Source organism: Leuciscus leuciscus, assembly GCF_965113295.1.
Source record: "Leuciscus leuciscus genome assembly, chromosome: 6".
Lineage (NCBI taxonomy): Eukaryota > Metazoa > Chordata > Actinopteri > Cypriniformes > Leuciscidae > Leuciscus > Leuciscus leuciscus.
The window spans coordinates 16,520,215-16,542,307 of NC_138730.1; the positions used below are offsets into that span (position 1 = coordinate 16,520,215).

The following is a 22,093-nucleotide window of genomic DNA, read 5'->3' on the forward strand; positions in this document are numbered from 1 at the left end:
TAGATAGGCAACAGTTTATTATTTCATCAACAGTGAATGATCAAATTCACAAAGTAATTCAGTACATATTTTTTCACCTTTAATGTGAAAAAAAAAATCAGGCAAAGACAAATCTTGTGATTTGAGCGCAATAGAAATTGTTCATACAAAATTAAATTGACATCACAACAGCGAAGGCACACAAAAATAAACATACGTCTATCATACAAAGTGATCCCTTATGGATTGTATTTTACAATAAACTCAAAACAACAAAAATCAACAATGAGAGATCAATTCATTTGTGGAATTTCTTAAATTAACTGTATGGCACCATGTGTATGGTTAATATGACGCTTTTATGTTCATGTGTATATTCTGACTTTTTTTTTTTCCTAAATCAAATCGTTTTATCACTTTATTAAATAAATTAAAAACTCTAAAATAGCTCTAAAAAGACAACTGATGTATATCCATTATTCTATACAAAATTATCTCTATGCAAAACGTGTTTCAAACATCACCCTTTCCCTTTGCTTGTGTTAAATATCATATATTCCCCGCTTCACCTAGAAATGCTTCCCACGGAAATAGGTCAAAACTTGCTGACTAACTGTTCTTGGAGTTTTTTTTTTTAAAGGCTTGAGATTGTATTATGTGAAGAATACGGAGGTGATATTTACTATTATTTTTTAGTTTTTATTTGTAAAAAAATCGTCACAAAGTCAAATGTTATAACAGCTATAAACAGTTGAAATCAAGGGGATCCTGTTGAGAGTTGTGCAGTTTTTCAGTGTGTGGTGGTGTGTGAATGTAGCAGCGTTTAAAACCGTCCCTGTTTGGCGTCACCGATGGCTCCCCAGACGTCAAACACAAACTCATCCGGGAAGGCGAAGTCACCGAGAGCCTGGTCCAGAGCCATGGCGAACTCGTCAGGGTTCTTCTTGTCTCTGCCCACCTCCACCATCGTGGCCGCTGTGCAGAAGTGAGACAGAACATAAAGTCATGCTGTTTTGCAATACTCAAGAGCCTGACACATATTGGTGGTATTTGTTAATGCAATGAACCACTGTTTCCAAATTACATTGCAAAGGTCAGCCGTCTTGTTTCGGCAACCAGATATTAGACTGGACATCATGTGGTTACACAACACAGTACCAAAATATTATCATTTATTTATCACACCATTATCATTTATGTTGCTGTCCCAAATATGCACTTATTATGTTATATGGTTACTTTAAGTATTCAAGTATTATTGATTTGCATTTAGGATTGTCTGTAAATCTACTGTAAGCACGCACACACACACACACTCATTGTTGGTCTCTCAGATAATGCTATAAAATGGTTTGCCAACTACGTTACGAACTCAGTGTGTGATTTTAAAGGATGGTATCTGATGGAGTACCTCAGGAGTCAGTTCTAGGACCCATCTTATTTTCTTTGTAGACAAGTACCATTTGTGATAACATTCCTAATGCTAGGTATCATCTTTATGCAGATGATACTGCTATTTATTGTTGTGCATCTTCATCTTCACAAGCTCTTCAATACTTGCAATCAGTGTTTGATATTGTACAGTACTTTACTTTAAATACAGATAAACTAAATTAATCATATTTTAAAACGCCAATGCTCTACCCATCAATCTTCATGATATTACATCCTCCCAGGGAAAAAATACAAAATAATGTGTTGCTAGTGCTTGGGTATTCTATTTGATAGTCAATTATCTTTTAAGCATCATATTGATCAATTAATTTCTAAACTTAAGCTTAAATTGGGTTTTTTTTATTTCAGAAACAGAACTTTATTTTCTTTTCAGCTTGGTGTCTGCAACCTTTTTTCTTTTTACCACTATTGGATCTGCTTTATATAAATGCTCCAGTACACCATCTAAAAATACTATATATTTTTTAACAGTGCTATACATTTTATTACTGGTTGTAGCTATCAAAAACATCAGTTCATGTTATATGATAAGGCTGAGATAACATCTCTTTACACGCAGAGAAGTTTTAACTGGTACTATTTTATTTATAAGTCTATCTGTGGTGTCACTCCATCCTATTTGTCTCTTATCTTATCCAACACAAACACACACTCACTGGCCACTTTATTAGGTACACTTTTTCGCTCTCCCAGTTTAAAACTAGATTAAAGTCGCATCTCTTCAGCCAGGCATTCATATAATCCTACAGTTCAAACTACAATCCGGCCTCTAGCTCATAAATGCCAGAGGAGAACTGGCCCCCGACTGAGCCTGGGTTCTCCCAAGGTTTTTTTTCTCCATTAGGTCACCTGATGGAGTTTTAATATAAAAGGGTACCGAGCGGTACCGTACCGTACCGTACCGGTCGGTGGAAACGCGCCATTAGGACACCATTAGGTCACTTGATGGAGTTTTTCGGTTCCTTGCCACTGTTGCCTTTGGCTTGCTCAGTTGGGGATATTTTGGGGATATTTAATTTTATTTTATCAAGCAATAAATTCCTCTTGAAACAAACTGTTGTATTATTTTAATTTAATACTGTGAAGCTGCTTTGATACAATCTGTATTGTGAAAAGCGCTATACAAATAAACTTGACTTGACTTTTTGCAAGTACCGTGTTGGAGCCACTTTTGCCTTCAGAACAGCCTTAATTCCTTGTGGCACAGATTTAACAAGATGCTGGAAACATTTCTCAGAGATTTTGGCTCATATTGTCATGAAAGCATCATGCAGATTTATCAGCTGCACATCCATGATGCGAATCTCCCGTTCCTTCACATCCCAAAACTGCTCTACTGGATTGAGATCTGGAGACTGTGGAGGCCATTTGAGTTTAGTGGCTCACTGTCATGTTCAATAAACCAGTTTGAGATTATTTGAGCTTTGTGACATGTGTGTTATCCTGCTGGAAGTGGCCAACAGATAATGGGAACACCGTGGTCATAAAGGGATGGAGATGGTCAGCAACAATACTCAGGTCGGCTGTGGTGTTCAAATGAAGATTAATTGGTACTAAGGGGCCCAAAGTTTGCCAAGAAATTATCCCTCACATCATTACACCACCAGCAGCCTGAACTGTTAATACAAGGCAGGATGGATCCATGCTTTCAAGTTGTTTACGCCAAATCCTGACCCGACCATCTGAATGTAGAAACCAAGACTCATCAGACCAGGCAATGTGATTTTCCAATCTTAAATTGTCTGATTTAGTGAGTTTGGGTGAATTGTAGCCTCAGTTTCATGTTCTCAGCTGACAGGAGTGTCACCGATGTGTTCTTCTGCTGCTGTAGCTCGTCTGTGTGTTATCCGTTCAGAGATGCTCTTCTGCAGACCTCGGTTGTAACTAGTGTTTATTTGAGTTACTGTTGCCTTTCTATCAGCTGAACCAGTCTGGCCATTCACCTCTGACCTCTGGCATCAACAAGGCATTTTCACCCACAGAACTGCCTCTCACTCGATATTCTCTTTTTCTGACTATTCTCTGTAAACCCTAGAGATGGTTGTGCATGAAAATCCCAGTAGATTCACCATTCTGATGCTTAGTTGAACTTCAACAGAATGTCTTGACCATGGCTGTGTCTAATATCGTCCCCTTTACCCTTTAATAGGGCAACGCAATAACGAGTGTAAAACTGATGTACACTCAACGAATAGAGAATACCCATAATGCACTGTGAGATTCACCACCGAGTGAATTCCCGCGTCTCACCCGAAGATGGCGCTCACAGCTGAATCATCCATCAATCAATTTTCCAAACCACTGGTCCAATGAGGCTACAGCCTAATATTATACAGGTATACACTCCTTTTTAATTGATTATTAAATTGTTTAATTAAGGTTTATAGATTCTAGTTTCCATGACAGAGTTCAAGATAAATCTTTTCATCTTACTACTGGAGCTGCCAGTTTGCTAATTTATAATGATTATTAGACAGCGAGCACAAACTATGCAAAAATTCACTGACTCAATTTCATTCACTCCTTCAAGTGAACTATATTAGTGGAGTAATGTAGGGAATAGAGAATGAGGGGTGATTTTAACACAGCTCATGTCCACATGCCTAAATGCATTGAGATGCTGTCATGATTCGATATTAGGCTGATTTGATATTTGCGTTAATGAGCAGTTGAACAGGAGTACCCAATAAAGTGACCGGTGAGTGTATAGGCTACTATAATCTTTGTTTAAATGACCTGTTATACCTCAAAGTTCATTGAGTCCATGAGTTCACTGAGCAGCAAATCAGTATTTTAGAATGATTTCTAATTAATCACGTGACACTGAAGATTGAAGGAATAAATTGCATTTTACATTTTTGTTTTTTGTCAAATTAAAATTGTAATCATATTCACATTATTACAGTTTTTACTGTGTTTTTGATTAAATAAATGCTTAGTGAGCATTAGAGACTTCTCTCAAAAACATAACAAATCTTACAGATCCCAAACTTTTAAACAATAGTGCATTTAGTTAAAAAACACTATTAAATGTCAAAATTGAACCTTTATATGATCTTGTAAAAATAGGTGATGCACACTACAGAAGTCTCACCTAATTCAGTGTCCCGAATGCCCATGTAACTCTCAAGAAGATCATCCACTTTCTTCACTGCCTTCTCTTCAAACTCATTGGGCTGTAGAGTAATAGAAAGGCATTTAGATATACTCTCAACTTCAAGTGAATGTTACAACTCGATTATCAGTGCTAATGCTATTGCAAGCTATGGCAACACTGGTAAAACACAGTTACCATCTCCTCGACGGTTGCAGGACCCTTTGAGCGCAATCTGAGCGTTTCTCTGCCTGTGCCTATCTTGCCCTCTCCTGAGGATTTGCCTCCGCCTCCTCTTGACCTTGGTTCAAGCATCTCTGCCAAGTGAAAGAACATTATTTTTTTAACATTAAATCTACATTTATACATTCAATAGAGCACATGAAGAAGTCTAAGGAGAAATCGCAATGCCTCATGGGAGTGAGCGTTCGCTGCAGTTTCCATTGCCACGGCTTCTCTCATTGGTGGGTTTCTCTAGAGGGTAGTGTAGTTCCTCATTGGGAATTTAGCAATTAAACATTTTTCTTTTAAAATCAAATTGAAATCATTGACTTGTGGCTTCTTGTGAAGCAAATACCATCACTTATCAACCTTAGAGCTCATTGGTTTGTTTTGTTAAAAATAAAATTCTGTATTTTCTGGATATGTGCTTCAGAAACCTAGTGTTGCACTGACTCTATTGTCTAGATTATCTTCCATGCATCAGTCACGTACAAGACTCAAAGTTAAGAATATACAAAAATAGTACTTCAACAAGAAGCATGAATGACAAACCGAAGGCTTTCATGGGCTCCATCAGTTTGAGGGTGAAGGACTGATCTTTCGGCAGCTCCTTCAGCATTCGCGCCACCTCATAGTGCCGCATCCCCACAATGTTCTTTCCGTTAATGCTTTCGATATGATCTCCCACACAGATCACCTTCACCCCATCCACCACACTGCCCTCTTTGATACGCTGCCAAACGGAAAACACACACATGCTTCAGATTTAAGAAAGTTAACATGTTAAAGCAGCAATTGAACAAATGCATTTAGGTCTACTTTTACTTTAACCATTACCTAGGCTTAATTATGTATGAACAATAAAAAAAATGGGTCTGAAACACAACTGACACTTTTCTTTAAAGATAAAAACCCAGCGTTCAGAGCTACAACTACAGCATGTGATCTTACAAAGTCATTCTAACTTATAATTAAATTTATTAAGGTCGCTCAATCAAAGCATGGCCAAACAAAAGCAACACAGGACAAAAGGGTAAATAACATTTTTATATTACAACTTACACAGTCATAAAATAATCTTCAGGCACTGCATTTGTTTAATTTCAAAAACATGCAAATCTTTGGCTGTACATGGGAAGCGCTAGTATTACGGCAAGCCACAGTATGTGCGCTATGCTCAGAAAACTGCATCCCATAATAACAGCCTGTCCTAGAGAGAAGCATCATTGAGAGTCTACCTTTATGAAGGCGTATCCAGCTCCATTGTCTGTGATGGTGAGCCCAAGTGCATCCTCAGTTTTGTGCACCTCCACCTCCTTTTTGATCCCTTTTATGTGAGCGAAGATGAAGTCCTCCAGTCCTATCTGCCCTCCCAGCAGCTTTTCCATATCAATTTTGTGGGTGTTGAGTGTGCAAAATAGGATCTGTTGTAATACATTTAGAGGAGAGTTTCAACTATACAGTAGTGACACGGCACTTTTTAAAATAAAACATCCACTGATGACATTAAGGATTAATGCAATTTTTTTCTAACTTTAATTTAGTAGCTAATCCCACAATCAGAAATCTAAATTCTTCATTTGTTATATTAACCAAATCACCAAATACACAAAAAATTTTAGACGATAAAACAGAAATGAGAATCTTCACTGCAGTCTTAAACAAAGCTCTGCAGATTTCTTGACAGAAATTCGTGTTAAGCCCATGATCTCTCTCTAATTTCAACACACTAAGCCTCTATGGGGACATGGTGAGTGTAAAAATATGAGATGGAAGGAAAATTTTTGGGTGATCTTTCATCTAAGACAGCCCAAAATCGTACAACATGTACTGGTCATTAGGGAAAGCAAAAGCTTTGTGCGAGAATGCAAATGCATTGAAATATACATTTTCCTCCCATCTCATTTTTTTCCTTTCACCTTTAGGGGCTCCGTACTAAGGAGATATGGTGATGGAAAAAAATATGAGATGTGAGGAAAAATTACATCTAAATGCCTTTGCATTCCATTCAAAACATTTGCGTTCCCCATAGAAACTTTGCATTCGCTCAAAAAACGTTTGCGTTCACTCCCAAAAGTAGAGCTGCACGATTATGACAAAAAACGTAATTGTCGATTATTCCCTTGAAATTGTAATTGCAATTATTAATTACGATAGACACAATTTATATTGAACGATGTTTTGAATAGCTTTATAACATTGTTGGAAGCCATATTTATACCATATTGTTATATCAAAATAAACATCTGAAAACGCTCTTCCTGAAAAACTTTTATTGCTTTTTTACAGCATTAAGCCTCAAATGTCAAAACTAAACTAAAATTAAAACAATGGGGAAAAAAACTTAAAATAAGCTGTAGAAAGAAAAACACATCTTAAGCACAGAATAAGGTAAGTAGACTTTTTTTGTTGTAATTGCGCCTTACGATTACATAATTGTGGCATCAGTAATTATAATCGCGATTACATATTCGATTAACTGTGCAGCCCTGGGCATTGCATGCTGTATATTTTTCCCCTCCCATTATATCTATCACTTTTGTATGTGCTTGCAAAAGTATATAAGAGCAAATGCAAAACTTTTGCAAGCCAATGCAAAGTCAACAAATATACAACAACAAATATCTTATTTTAAGAACACACAGTGGCCAAAAGGAAAACTATGACAATAATGCAATTCCCCAGTATGACATCAAAATGAATTAAAAGAAAAACTTCAACAGTTCCATAATTATTTCCTTTAACTGTCCAGTTGCAAAACAGTATTTCATTAGTAGGTTCTGACAAAGATAGTGACATATCTAGAAGGAGACAAGAATCAAATACAAATGAAAAAATCCTGTTTCAGTTAATCCAGTAGGATCCTGTTTGATTTTAATTGGATTCTTAGGATCCCATAAAGATCGTTTCAGACTGTTTCCAAATTATGATACAATTCCATGGAATCATGTACTTGTACATGTACTATCTTCCTTTAGGACATTCTGGTTAATTTGTAAATTTTTCCAAACTACCAGTTATAATCACTTAACATGTTTCACAACATTCAAAACAGAACAGAATTTCCCCCACAATCAATGCCTACAAGCCAATGAAGGATGTATTCTTTTTAAAATAATAGTTTTGTACCTCTATTTTTACCCCTATTAAAAATAAAACAATGATTAAGCAATAAAAGTGACTTTTATGCTGCTGAGTGTATTATAAAGCTAGTTTCAGTCCAATGTTATATAATTTAAAAAAAAATACTTATAGCGTATAATATAAAAGCAAAAAGCACCAATTCCATAACACCCCATAACCAATGTCCACACAGACAGATGGGGTCACCCTGGTGTCAATCATCTAAAAATCTGGCATCATGTCTTTCAGTGTCTGGCAGCAGTGAGGAAACATGAGACCTGGCAACCTGAGACACCAGATTTAAGGTTGACGGCTTATGGGCCGGGCCAATGAACACTCGATGACAACTAAACACAGTATTGCATAACAAGTCAAGAAAAGACTAAAGCATTCCACTTGCTTCATGATAACTTGATAGTTAACATGATCTCATGCTTGTAAGCGATGGACAACCTTTGGACGCAATTTAATGTAAGAGAAGTGAACGGTCCGTATCAGCTCTTTATAGCGACCTTTGGCGGTGCAGAGACGCTCCAACAAAGACGACTTGTTTTCTCCCCCTTTTGTGCACAGCGGGCACTTTGGACACACATCAGCTGACACTCATACAAGACTGTTGCCCTGGTTACCAGAGCCTATCAAAAGGCCCTGGATTAAGGGGGAGCTTTCGCGGGGACAGGAAGGGGGAGGAGGAGACGGCTGTTGGCTGCTAGATGACCAGCTTTGCTCCGTCCTGGCAGGCTGGAGGAGGATCTGTGGGCCGATTCACGGACACCACACTGCGTTACCAAGGTTGCGACTGACATCATGCCTCCTCTTACACATCGCACGTTTTTAGAGACACGGCGGATCTACGCTCTGACGTACCCGCCCACATCATATGAGAAAAAAAAAAAACCTCCTTCAACTGGCAAATGTTTCACCTTCGATACGAGACACACCCACAGACAGGATTGCAACAGGCCGACCTTTCAGAGGCACATTCTTGAAACAGGCAGGAAATCGACTGAGCTGATCAAAACAACTTTGTTAGCCAATAAACAGGATTATAGTAATCTACTACAACACTCCGGTGGAAATAAAGTGCAGAGCGAGGCCCGTTTCTTTGGTAACAGAGTGCTATTTTGGGGGCCTTGGCAGGGAAATCTGCTCTAATGAATGAATGAGCAGAGCCTTAAAGATTAAGCCGGCATTAATAACGGACCAAAAAAGGAACAAACATGATGTATACGCTTTGAAAGATTAACACAGTTTAACAGGTCAAAATGCTGAAGCAGCCAGGTTTCACACCACACCAACATGTCTGTTGATGAAGTGACGAGAATCATCAAATCATTCATTACAACGACTGACTAACCAGCCAGTTTAGATATTACAGTGTAAATCCATTCACAACAGCAAAATAAGACTCATCGACATTTTTCCATAGGTAACTATTAACAAAGGTGGGGTAAAGGAAGGATTTACCAGCTTTCAAAACTTCACTGTGTTTACGCTATGAATGAGAGTGAACTTGGGTGAACTTTGTTTTTAACATACTTTTACATTTAGCAACAAACCAAACATGCCAACTGTTAAAGGGATAGTTCTTTAAAGTCCCCCTGTAGTCAATTGTATCCCTTAAAACTTCAAAATTACATATTAAAAGTTTTTTTTTTCCTGTGAAAAACTTTCTTCATGCCTTAAAATAGCTTGAATGTAACTCAGTCTACACCCTTGCTTCATTCAGTATACGTTGATTCATGAATATGCAAATGAGCCCCGCCTCCACTCACTCACGCCAGCTCAAAGATCCACTCGGCCAACTTACTAATGTAAACGCTGCACAATGGTGTCGCTCTTTACAACGTCGGACACATAACGGAAATTATTTATATGATTAGCCTTATGCTTGACTACGTTATTAAACAGCTAATAATGTGTTGCTAATGTTACTCAAACCATATTCCCGTTCGCCATGTCAGCAAACGGGAACAGACAGCTGCCTTCTAACAATCATCAGAAACGCTTTGAACAACTCAGGACGTCAGTGGAGAAAGGCATCATAACATCATAATACACAAATCTACCCGATTTTTCATATCAACAGAAGAATATACCGGGATAACCTGGCATCTCTCAAGACTCCCCTGCTAGTTTGCTGTTAATGATATGCTAAAGCCCACCCACATGTTGATGTGATTGGTTACAAGGTAGTTTGTGACGTCAGAAACACCAACAATATTTTGTTCACTGCAGTTTTAAGGACAAAATACTCAGCAATGAATTATGAATTTGCATGGTTTGTCTTAAGGCATATTAAAAACCCCACACAGACATAAACAACATTAGGACTTTAAATTCTGTCATCATTTACTCACCCTCCAGTCGTTCCAAAAATCTATGACTTTCTTTCTGAAACTTACAATGTTTCAGATATTTTTGTCTGTATAATGAAAGTCAATGGGGTCCAAAACAACACTGGACTTTGTTTACTTTCATTGTATTGATAAAAAAATAAAAAATAAAATAAAAATCTGGGAATTAAAAAAATATATATATCATCTTTTGTGTTTCACAGAAGTCATACAGGTTTGGAAAGGCATTAATTAAATGTTTGGGAGAACTGTCCCATTGAGATCAAATAAATGGCATGTTTCTGTTTTGTTTTGTTTTTTTTGTTTTTTTATAAAGTAAAAGGATATGTTAAAATGTATTCATTCAAAATACACAGACTGACACGTGAAGTTACAACATAACCATCTAAACGGGTTTCAATAAAGGCGCGACTCACATTCCATTCAGATGACAACAGCAAGAACATACTTGAAGGACGTGTTTCAACACTGATAAATCATATTCCTTATAATGACCCTGAGTGCTGCAGGATCAGCCTCGGTTCACAGTGTAGATGACAAGAATTACAACATAATATGATATACATTGTAGTAGGGTGTCAATAAACATCCTCAAAGATTGACTTTTTTTTTTCTTTTTCTTTTTCTCATTACTGTTATACACATCTTTTACTTTTAAGCTTTGTGGTGCAAGTCAGGAACTTTACTTTACCCTAACAAAATATGAATCCATTTCAAGTGTACTAGAGCAAAAATATAAAAGTAATTGATTATCAAAATAACAATAAATTATTCATTCGTGAATTGTACTGATCTAATTTCAGCGGTTCTCCAGTTCGATTCAGTGATTCAATCAGAGCTTCCACTGAAAAGTAGCATATATATATATATATATAATAGGTCCCTGTTATTTAAAAATACCAATGAATAATTCATTTGTGAATTGTACTGATCCAGTCATTCTTCCAGTCAACAAATGAAGTGGAGTAAAGTATGATTTTATGCTTTGGAATGTAGTGAAGTAAAAGTTTTCCAAAATAAAAATAGCCTACTCAGATAAAGCACAGATACTTCTGTACAAACATGTAGCCTCCAAATACTTTGTTACTGTAATTGTCAATCACAATGATGACACAATCTAATACAGTTCTACAATCGTGTCAGGACACAATTTTATTAAAATCAGCAATGCAGCAGCTAATACTATAAATACCGTTTTTTGAAATATGGTAAAATGAATTCTTAACAACCCCATGACATTTTATCCCCATGACATATTGAAACAGGAAGTCTGCACTGGAAATAGGAATTCTGACATATCCAAAGGACTTTCTTCCTTTTCATATATTTTTTTTTTAAATAGCCAATATGCCATAAAGTTAAAAACTTAAAGTAGTAAATGGCTGGTGGTGTTAGAGGGTGGGACATTCTCATTGTAAGATCTGATTAGACAAAATTTTGCGTAGTGCAGGACGAGTCATTAAATATTTTTGCCGCATTTTCACGGGATAAAAAATACATTTTAATAAGTATATCTATTCCTGCAACAAAACATTTTGTTAATGTCTTTAAAATACATTAAAATAAGGCTTAACATTTATAAGCAAAATATAAAATGTGTTTACTTCTCTTTGGTTTTAGATGTTCTTGCTGCGCTTTACAAAATACTCCTTAATGAACACAACAATATGGAATCGCATGCATTGTCAGTGCATAATTCAACCAGATAAACCCTGACACGACTGGAATTTAGTGTTTAGTCAGATTGTGAATGCAGTGTCATACTGTATCTACAATGGATGATACTGTCTATGAAGCATTACAGAAATCTAGGTTGTAAATAATCTCACTAGGAGCCGTATAATATGCCAATGTCAGATAAACTGTGTGTGCCTGCCACATCAGATAATACTGATACTAATAAACAATGCTGCCGTCTATCCAGCTTTTAAAAAAAGAAAGCATGTGCATCTACTCATTTGAATTTTTTTTAAAGTGTCAACATTTTCAGCTCTGCTTTCTTCAGTCTTAATGGAAAATGCATGGGGCTTTTATTTGGGCGTCCATTATAATCCCATTCGCAATACAAACATACTTTCCACTCCGATAGAAGGGAGCTTTCCAGTTCAATTATAGTATTAAAAAGGACTTCAATTAGGAGACTGCTTCAGATCGCACTATACTGGCTCGCTGTTATTAGAACAAAAACTGGTGCGAGTTTTAAATAAAAAAAACTAGTCAATACATGGTGCAATTTGAAGGCCTTCGAGCAAATATTCAGATTAGGCCTGCTAAATCAAACAATCTACCAAATGACTGACCCTGCAAAAACATAGAAAGCTGTGGAGAAGACAACACAATGTCCAGACATCAGCACCTGTATGCAAATGCTAAACAAATGACATTCCAGCTCCATGAAAGCACACTTTAGTGAAGTCACGTAGTCCAGCATGTGCAACAGAGTTGTGTCGTGGTAATAAACAGACTTTGACCAGAGAAGTTCTGCAAAAAAAATGACAGATAAATCTTTACAATGTCTTCATTTTTACCTGCGTTAAACAATATGATAGCTGAAATCTGGCTTGAATCTGCCAGTCACTTGACAAAAGGAGTCTCTTTGTCACATTAATTTTGCATGGGAAGGTAATGAATGCTGTAGGCTAAACGCGTTAAACAGAGAGCAAGTCGAAGCTAATCGACAAAGCCCTTTTAACCGGGTATACCGACATGGTGAAAGTTGCTGTGATATTGGCAGTTCAACAAACAATCAATGATATGACAGCTTTCAAATTACTGCTCAAATCCCAAATAGTAGCCAATTTATTAGCTACAAAATTCATCCTAATATCCTGGTATAGATAGGAATTAGGCCTAATAGGCAACGCATGCAAAAAGAGTAATACTGTATGCACTACTCTGCGCACACCCTTCATCCCCGGAGAGGCCGGAGCGATTTATCACCATTTGTTAGGGTTGTAACCACTATAACAGGATGTGAGGGACTTCCTCTGAGGACCTGCAATGTTTTTATATCATCATCAGGACCCACCATTTGAACACGCAAATAATCAGTGGTAGATTCATAAAGGAACTGTGTTGGATTGAGGTATCCACAATTTATTTTCAGAATACTATCAAACCATCTGTTGGCTGACCTTTAAATCATTTAAACACGACACACCGATAGATCTGTCCAAACAGTCCGGTTACTGGTCTGACTGGTTTTTGGGATAAAGCCCCTTAAGTGTTTTTAGTACAGGAAGTAGTAGGAAACTTTCTCAAACGAGGACCAAAATATGAGAGGCCAGACAACACTATTCACTCACAAAACACTTGATGCCATAGGAGAGCCTTATTGTCTTCAACAAATAACTTTTTTAGTTTATTAGCGATTTAGAAAGTATCTATGCTCCCAGAAACAAATACACTGAAATGAAGCATCTAGAATTATTCATCAAGAATTATCTTAAATCTCCAACAAACCAAATTCTAAATTTAAGAACCTTTTAAGTTCCAAAATAACAAATTCAAGAATCTGTTCAACAAAATTCATTCACACTATTAGAAAAATGAAGAATTTCCAACTTTATCTTGAGAAATCGTGGTGGTTTTTCCATATAAATTTGTATGATGTGATTAGCCTGGAAATGTATGATTTCTGGGGAAAAGCAAGCATGATGTCACTCCTGAACCTAATCATCAGTGGGGCATAAGCCGATCATAAGATATACATGAGATAGTTTTGCGATGAGAGTTGGAATTTCAATCTTTAAGATTTATTGTTTCACCAGAATTATGTGGTGCTTTCAAAATCATGTATATGGGTCAATGACAGAATGCTCATCTTTTTTCTTTTTTTTTTCTTTTTTTTTTGCAAGTCATTCAAAAATATATTAAGAATTAAATACAAAGCCTATTTCAAATGGACTAACAATTAGGAAAAGAAAGACATTTCTAAGCACTTGGCAAATGTTTTAATATATATATATATATATATATATATATATATATATATAATAGCTAATCTAATTTGTATCATATCAAATATACTTATATGTCATTGACCCATATAGGCCTACATTTTTTTATTTTGACAACTCATTTCAATCTGCAAAATTGTGTCTGCAGAGTTCCCTGTACTCAGAAAGACGCACCTTGTGCAAACACCTTCCCTGCGTCCCAATGTGCATACCATCCGCCCTATCTGCCCTAAATAGTATTGACAATTACTAATGTCACATAGGCTACTGTTTAGGGTGGATAGTATGCACATTGGGACGCAGGCCATGTTTTTGATTTGCAACTTTGTGTTGTTAATTTATTCCTGACTCACTGCCTGCGTAGTTCGTACTGACTCAAGTTCACACTTAGATATTTAACAGTTGACATTTACCTCATCCGGACTTAAATTAAACGCTTCAGCTATTTTGCTGTACAGCTCTTTGACGTTCGTGAAGCCCTCGATCCTCCCCGTGGGACTCCCGTGCGCGAGCTGCGTGTGAAACACGAGTTTCGGTCGGAGGCTGGCAGGTGGAGGAGGGAGTCCGCCGACCCCGCCACCGTTCACCGCGGACTTCCCGGCACCTGCGTGCCCGCTCACCTCCTCGTTCTCCACTAAGTTCGAGCTTTCCCTCGACTTGTTTTTCTTTTTCCTGAGTCCCAAAGGCATGTTCGCTCCTCCTGTAAATCCGTAGGGGGGACTGAAGTACACACGGGAACCGGACGGCTAGAGCATTGAAAGACGGAAAACAACCTGTTGAATGGGTCCTTTTAGTACGGCGCGCTAGTTTCCTCTCTTCGAAAGCGACCCAGGGGCTTAAAAATAGCTGGTATTAGATTAGAAATAGACTGTACGGGGATCTACTGTAAACTCCCTTGCCGATGAGACGCAGACAGACACAATGGACAGCTCTATGGCCGAACGCACGCGCGCTACAGGGCGCAGTGACGTCATCCTGAAACTCATTTACCTGGCTCAGGTGTCAAGTAATGATTTTTTTTTTTTAACTCCAACCGGTGAAAGCAGCAGGTTTATCACTCACGGTGATAAACATACGCCCAAAAAATGGGATTATTGTGCCATAAATAGGCTATTACTCAAGATTAATTACTTTCCTCTCCAAATGAAAAGATTGTATAACAGTTACGGGCGTGTAGAAACAATATAACTAATAAATAAATACACATTACGAGTTTAGCCTATTCATTCTTTCGTCCAATACTACAAAATATTTTTTTAGGCTACATATTTGTTACATTTATTCTTAATCATTTAGTAAGGATACAGACGATTAGCTGTTTTCATTGAGATTTAAGCCCGAAATTCTGCTTTCATAATTCACAATCATCATTCTAATATGATAAATGATTCTCAGTAGCAAAGGTTGCTAATTTTTTTGGACCTAACTTCCCTCATCTAGTCTTTTTTTTTTCTTTTTTCTTTTTTTTTTTTTTTTCATGTGGCGTCCTCTGGCGGATGTTTCAATGAATCACGTGTACAGTTGTTGAGGGTTCTGTACCTTCTACAGTTTTTATTAATTGTATCATATTAGTAATAAACTTCCAAACACAAGACACTAGGAGTAGTAAACGGAGTAAAAATGTAAGGTAAAATAATACTAAGTATGCAAATGCTCTTCAAATTTTCAATGAATAAAACATGGTATGCTATGAACCCACAGCACAAGTCACCATTTTTTGGTCTCTGTCAAAGACAGGTACTTCATGTGAGTGTGTTGCTCACATTTACAGGGATCTGACATATCAGATCTGAAAAGGCATTATGTCTAGCTAAATGCAAAGTATCATGAATGAAGTATCCATGGTATCATCACACAGTTTACTTCAAGCCATCATTTACTAAAATTATATAGTTTTGTGCATTTAGAGAGAAGAACAGTACATGATCTGTCAGTACAGATTAATTTTCTACTTGAAAAAGGCAATCAAACACATCTTGCTAATTTAGTCTGTAAAATACTGATGTTGTATAAGGTTTCAATAAAACATTAAAACAATTCAAATGAAGCGTTAAAAAAATAACTGCGGGGAAAAAACATTTCAGACAAAAATTGCACTTTAAGCCTGCACTGTCACTGACACACATAGGCATGCAACACACACACACACAGACACACACATATATATGTTTAGTGTGTTAGTGTGTGTGTGTGTGTGTGTTTGTGTGTGTGTGTTAGACATATAACATACATATATATATTTAACAAACATTTAGATAAAAAATAGAAATTGCACATTCTCAAAATTTGATTTGTCATTTTAGTCCACGTATGCGAGGGGACTGAATTGTTCATGTAGAAATGTCACTAAAGTCCAAGTTCACTTTATGAGACGGGTAAGTGTCTTTTCAGGACATCCTTGGCATTAGATGGCAGACTTTCAGGAAAGTTCACATCAAACTCCACAATGAGGTCCCCTCTTTGTTCTGGGTTCTTTGGGAAGGGCAGTCCTTGTCCAGCAATGATCTTCCTCATGCCGGGTTTGATAACATCGGTTATCTTCATATTGCACGTGTTACCGTCTATCGTCGACACGGTGACGGAGCAGCCACACAATGACTATGATCAAAGAAATACAATACAGTTGTTAGTAGGATAATAAATATTATTTAAACTTTATCTTTGTGTGCTATTAGTTCTAAATGTACCCCTAATTCAACTTAATGTCAAGTTTAGTTGCTGCCTTAAAAGTAAGTATAATCAAATTGGTATATTTTAAGTATAACTAAGTTGCGTAGTTAAATCCTGTATAACTTAAAAAATAAAGTTGAACATGGTAACATTATTTTAATGAGACAAGGATAAGACAAGGATACACAAAATAAGTTTTGTTGTTCATCACTGTAAAAAAACATTGCTTTTAACATTTTTAAGTACAATCAACTTGTATGTTTAAGTCATTTCAACTTAAATTACATTAAACTGATTTAAAAAGTGTTGAATCTTGTATAACGGATAAAAAAGTAGAAAATTGTTCAATTGTTTGATGAGTTACAACAATGTAAAAACATGTTGCCATTACTTATTGCTAATATAATTTTTACAGTGTGCATAGCTGAATATAAATAGTTTGATTTTACATTGTCATCCATCTAGAAAAAAATATTGAGTTAGGCAAATATAGGCTACTCAATATTCATGTCTGGTGTGAGCTGCTGTTTGAAGATAATTGGACCTGCTTAGATATGCTATCATTTAATTATTATTTTTTTAATATTATGAATACATTTTTAATCCCGATTCACAGTGTAATCTTTACACATTATACTGCAGATATTGTGTGCAAAAAGGTATCCAACTCTTTCCCTTTCAATACACACACACAGCCTAAAAGCATATTTTATTGGTTTGACATGTTTGGTACTCTATGTACAGACACAGGGCTGATTCTGCCATAGAAAGTACATCTTGATGGCAGTTAACAGTTTAAGTGGGCGAGCTCCTTTTCTGGCATCTCACAACAGCTGATCGAGCTCATATTCCTTCTCGTGTAAACTGCATTATGTAAGAGGTGAAATTTCACACAGAAGAATGTAACGTTTTTAACTATGGACATTTACAAAACAGTGCCTTATAGAAACCTGCACAGAATCGAAAGTATACACTAAAAAAGTGTCAGTATAGGCTGTAAAAGTGTTTGTAATTGTAACTGAAAAGCAATAATAATGATTTGGTAAAAAACATGTTAATTGGTTAAACTATAATTGATATGTGCTGCAATTTAACTTACATGGTGGAAAATGATATTGCATTTAACGGACAATACATGTAGACCTAAGGTTACTGTAATTATTATACTGTAATATTATTGTATAAATTGGATAGATAGATAGATAGATAGATAGATAGATAGATAGATAGATAGATAGATAGATGATAGATAGATAGATAGATAGATAGATAGATAGATAGATAGATAGATAGATAGATAGATAGATAGATAGATAGTGAAGTGTTTGCCATTTTAATTGATAATAAGTATAAAAAGGCTACAGTAAAACAAGTTAATTGGTTAACTGTAATTTATAGGAGGACCTACTGTAATTTAACTTACCATATATGGTGGGAAATTATATTTAATGTATTGTTACTATAAAATATTGAAAAAAAAAGTTTTTGGAATAAAACATATGATTTACTATAAAATTGGGAGTGAAAATCTATATATTATTTTTTAGATACCACTTTTACAGGTGGATGGATGGATGAATAGATAGATAGATAGATATATAGATAGATAGATAGATAGATAGATAGATAGATAGATAGATAGATAGATAGATAGATAGATAGATAGATAGATAGATAGATAGATAGATAGATAGATAGATAGATGAATGGATGGATGGATAGATGGATCATAAATGACCATTGAGCAAATTCATTTGTAAGTGGCTCTTCTCACCTGCCGCAAACTGACCCGGACCGGGTACACAATATCCGACCCCTCTCGTCGAAAGTGGCCGTGAGGCTTGTCTTTAATGACAAACACAATGTCGGCAGGAATCGTGTTTGGCGATTCGTCACCCTCGCGTGGAAATGTGATCTTAGTTCCCTCTTTCCAGCCACGCTTGATCTCAATTGTGAGGATTTTGTCCTCGGTTCTCATGGTCCGACCGTCCGGATTCAAGCGCTTGCGTGAGATTTTCATGCGCTTGGTGCACCCATGAAAGACCTCCTCTAGAGACACCCGGAGCTCGTGGTGGATCGCGGGGTCCTGCTTTCTGCGCGGCGGGCCGCCCTGACCAACGCGTTCGCGTGGAAATCCATTTATGTTAAAACTCGTAAAAGAACCAAAGGGGTCACTCCCGTCCACCTCCATGTCATCGTCATCTCGTCCATTGACTTTCCTGCCAAAAAATATCTCAAAAGGATTGGCTCCTCCGAAAAATGTGGCAAACGTTGCATGAGGATCTCCATGGAAGGTGTAGGTGAAGTTGCCTCCTGGCCCATCAGACGCTCCTCCACCTCCTTTAAGGCCTAAAAATGGACAAATATGAGAGAAAACACATTTAATCTCGATGGAAGATTTAGGCCAAAGGAAGCATGGTGTTAGGCTTGCATTAGGGTATCTAATATTTGATGTTTTTAAAAATGTTGTAGATTTCAGTAGCAAACAAGAATCGCAAAAATTACTGAACATATTTTGAGACAAAGATCATCTTAATGACTTGGTTCAAGGTAAATAAAGCAACATGGTATTTGGGGTATTTGGTGTCCCTGCTGTCGGGACTAAATGCACAATAATTAACATGATAATAAAAAGCTGCCTGACTTTTCCATTTGTTGACATGACATGGTTAGATTCAGATGGTAGTTGGGTGTCCACCTTCCAGATATTTATTATGAAACCCTTATATTTAAAAACATATTATTTTAACTAAAATATTTGAATACCACCTTGCCACCAGATAGCACAGGTACGTCTGTAAGATGTCTGCTAAAGATCTGGAAAACATCTTCTGTGTAAATACATCTGATAAACATCTTAGAAAGAGCAGTTTTACACATTCTAAACCATAAATATCTTACTGACATCTTCTAGATGTCTATATGATATCTGACAGGAGATGTCTCAGAGATGTAGGCCTATTGCTGATGAGCGACACTAAAAAATACATCTTGCAGATGTAAATGCAGACATCAAATAGACGTCTCTGAGATGTTCGTGTGCTATCAGGATTCTTAAACAAAACAAGCCACTTTTATGAATTATTTTCACACAAAATCTGTCGCTCCATCACCTGACAGCACACATCACATAGAGTTTTTGCTCCTCTGCAATATGTCTATAGGACGTTTCCTGTCAGATGTCAGATAGACGTTTAGAAAATGTCTTTATGATTTAGAATGTATGTTAAACTGACTTCTTAAATGCGTCTATCAGATTTTAGTAAACAGCAGATGCTTTCCAGATTAAGACATCTTGCAGACGTAAGCGTGCTATCTGGCAACGTTCAATTCTTTTCTTCAATCATGTATGTAAAAAGCACATTTTAGCCCCGTTGTAGCTACTATAACCCACTGCGGTATGGCTGTGTATCCCAGTAAACACTAAATATATAACGTTACGCACGTACAGACCACTTAGAATTAGACAACATACATCTAATTTCGACGCTTACATACAATACAGAGCTTGTTTCCGACTTAAAATATGCTGGTTGAGCACTGCCAGCAAAAAACCATGACTCCATATGGTCAACTTTGTATAGCCATTCTGTAGGCTACGGTAAACGTCCAGAGATTTCGTTTTCATTTCAACATAGCCTATTTGTCTACATTGTCTAGCTACATCCGACGAATTTAAAAGATGAGCAGAAGGATTAAGCATTCGTGGTCAGATAATGTTCACTGCTAATATGGATGTGTTTCAGAGATGGAAGAAGCCTACCTTCTTCGCCGTACTGGTCGTATATTTCCCGTTTCTTTGGATCACTGAGAACTTCATAAGCCTCCGCGACCTCCTTGAATTTCTCCTCCGCATTGGCAGCCTTGTTTTTGTCAGGATGCCATTTCAGAGCCTGTTTTCTGTACGCTTTTTTGATGTCGTCGTCTGATGCTCCTTTCGCGATTCCCAATATTTTGTAGAAATCTTTGCCCATTTTCTCCTATGCAGAGCGGGTTGGCACCGCTGCCCGAGGATACAGTCAGTCCACTGAAAAAGAAGACCGTGAATAAAAGCACCGTCGTGGCTGTCAAACCCTGCCTCTTTAAACCGTGACACAGATGATCAGTTGATCCTGTTGTGTCTGTTTGGAGGCGGTTACTCAGCACTAAAGATCTTGTGTTATTTTAGCCTCTTTAAATAGCCACTGCTCCCTCCCCTGTGCCAGTGCAGTTCTGGAATCAGAGGGCGCTTCTAGAACGTGTGATAGATGAAGCACGTCATTTCCCATTTTCAGATACATCCATTTTCAGATCTAAAATCCTCTCGAACCAGAAACGCAAATAGCCAATGTCTCTGAGAATGTTGTCTATCTATCTATCTATCTATCTATCTATCTATCTATCTATCTATCTATCTATCTATCTATCTATCTATCTATCTATCTATCTATCTATCTATCTATCTATCTATCTATCTATCCAGGTCTGTTCAATCCACATGAAGACAAGATCTGACAAGAAAGGGGTTCCACTTTAATACCCATTTACAGTTTTTTTAAAATATATATTTTTTATCAAATGCTAGGTCCCATTTCTCAATACTTTGTATTTGTTATGTGAGCTAAACTATTGATTTATCATTGCTTTGGTACAAAATGCATTCAGTGACACATCTTTCATTTTTACATGAATTATTTTCGCACTTAAACATCACCATAACTTTTATATAGCCTACTATACAGGCCAATTTGCACGTTTTGTTCTAAAACCTAGAACAATACAGAATTGTGCTACATTTCTACAGTAATACCATATTGAAATACCTATTCTAAATCTAAAAAATCAAATACAATCAAAACAATAAGATGTATCTGATCTTTCAATGTGTTTTTTTTCTCTTTTTCCCCTCTCTCTTTCTCTTCTTTCTCTCGCCTTTCTTCTTCCTTATTACATCTTTGATTATTGCTATTGATGTATAAATATATAGATAGATATATAGATATAGTGCTTTTTTCTATGTTCTGCTATAATAAATAAATAAATAATAAAAAGATGTATCTTAACACCTGCAGGTTAGTCTTTGAGTTTCATTACCATCCATTTAAAAGGGGAAACTTAGGAATAATGTTGTACTGTAATGTAAGCATGGACTATGTAATATGCTCTATAGTGAATTATAAAAAAAAACAATAAAAAAAAAACAATGCATAATGCTCATGTTGTTAGTGCTTTTAGCTCATTGTTTTATGAGTGAC

At 36.6% G+C, this 22,093-nt stretch overlaps 2 protein-coding genes and 1 long non-coding RNA gene across 3 annotated transcripts; 1 reads left to right on the forward strand and 2 right to left on the reverse strand.

Annotated features, from left to right (window-relative positions):
• Nucleotides 1-15,142, reverse strand: gipc2 (GIPC PDZ domain containing family, member 2). The gene is made up of 6 exons (XM_082172458.1): nucleotides 14,603-15,142; nucleotides 5,989-6,174; nucleotides 5,303-5,483; nucleotides 4,727-4,845; nucleotides 4,529-4,610; nucleotides 1-954 (listed from the first exon to the last, which is right to left on the reverse strand). The coding sequence occupies exons 1-6, from the start codon at nucleotides 14,876-14,878 to the stop codon at nucleotides 803-805; spliced, it is 996 nt and encodes a 331-aa protein (XP_082028584.1). The 5' UTR covers nucleotides 14,879-15,142; the 3' UTR covers nucleotides 1-802.
• Nucleotides 6,181-10,388, forward strand: LOC309500754. Its single transcript, XR_014206688.1, has 2 exons — nucleotides 6,181-6,806; nucleotides 7,150-10,388. It is a non-coding gene; the product is annotated as an uncharacterized lncRNA (long non-coding RNA).
• Nucleotides 15,143-15,710: 568 nt separating the features above from the next.
• Nucleotides 15,711-21,077, reverse strand: dnajb4 (DnaJ heat shock protein family (Hsp40) member B4). Its single transcript, XM_082172457.1, has 3 exons — nucleotides 20,623-21,077; nucleotides 18,634-19,208; nucleotides 15,711-16,787 (listed from the first exon to the last, which is right to left on the reverse strand). Exons 1-3 carry the CDS (start codon nucleotides 20,831-20,833, stop codon nucleotides 16,554-16,556), a joined length of 1,020 nt encoding a protein of 339 aa, XP_082028583.1. The 5' UTR covers nucleotides 20,834-21,077; the 3' UTR covers nucleotides 15,711-16,553.
• Nucleotides 21,078-22,093: the final 1,016 nt, after the last annotated feature.

Bases quoted from the DNA above. Each gene is read 5' to 3' on its own strand.
- gipc2 (XM_082172458.1), bottom strand. From the start codon at position 14,878: ATGCCTTTGGGACTCAGGAAAAAGAAAAACAAGTCGAGGGAAAGCTCG. The intron at 5,484-5,988 runs GTAGACTCTCAA...TCCGTTTGGCAG, and splicing joins CTGGATACGCCTTCATAAAG to CGTATCAAAGAGGGCAGTGT. The intron at 4,846-5,302 runs GTTTGTCATTCA...TTCACTTGGCAG, and splicing joins GGAGCCCATGAAAGCCTTCG to AGATGCTTGAACCAAGGTCA.
- dnajb4 (XM_082172457.1), bottom strand. From the start codon at position 20,833: ATGGGCAAAGATTTCTACAAAATATTGGGAATCGCGAAAGGAGCATCA. The intron at 19,209-20,622 runs GTAGGCTTCTTC...GTCCATTTTTAG, and splicing joins CGACCAGTACGGCGAAGAAG to GCCTTAAAGGAGGTGGAGGA. The intron at 16,788-18,633 runs GTGAGAAGAGCC...CTTTGATCATAG, and splicing joins TCCGGGTCAGTTTGCGGCAG to TCATTGTGTGGCTGCTCCGT.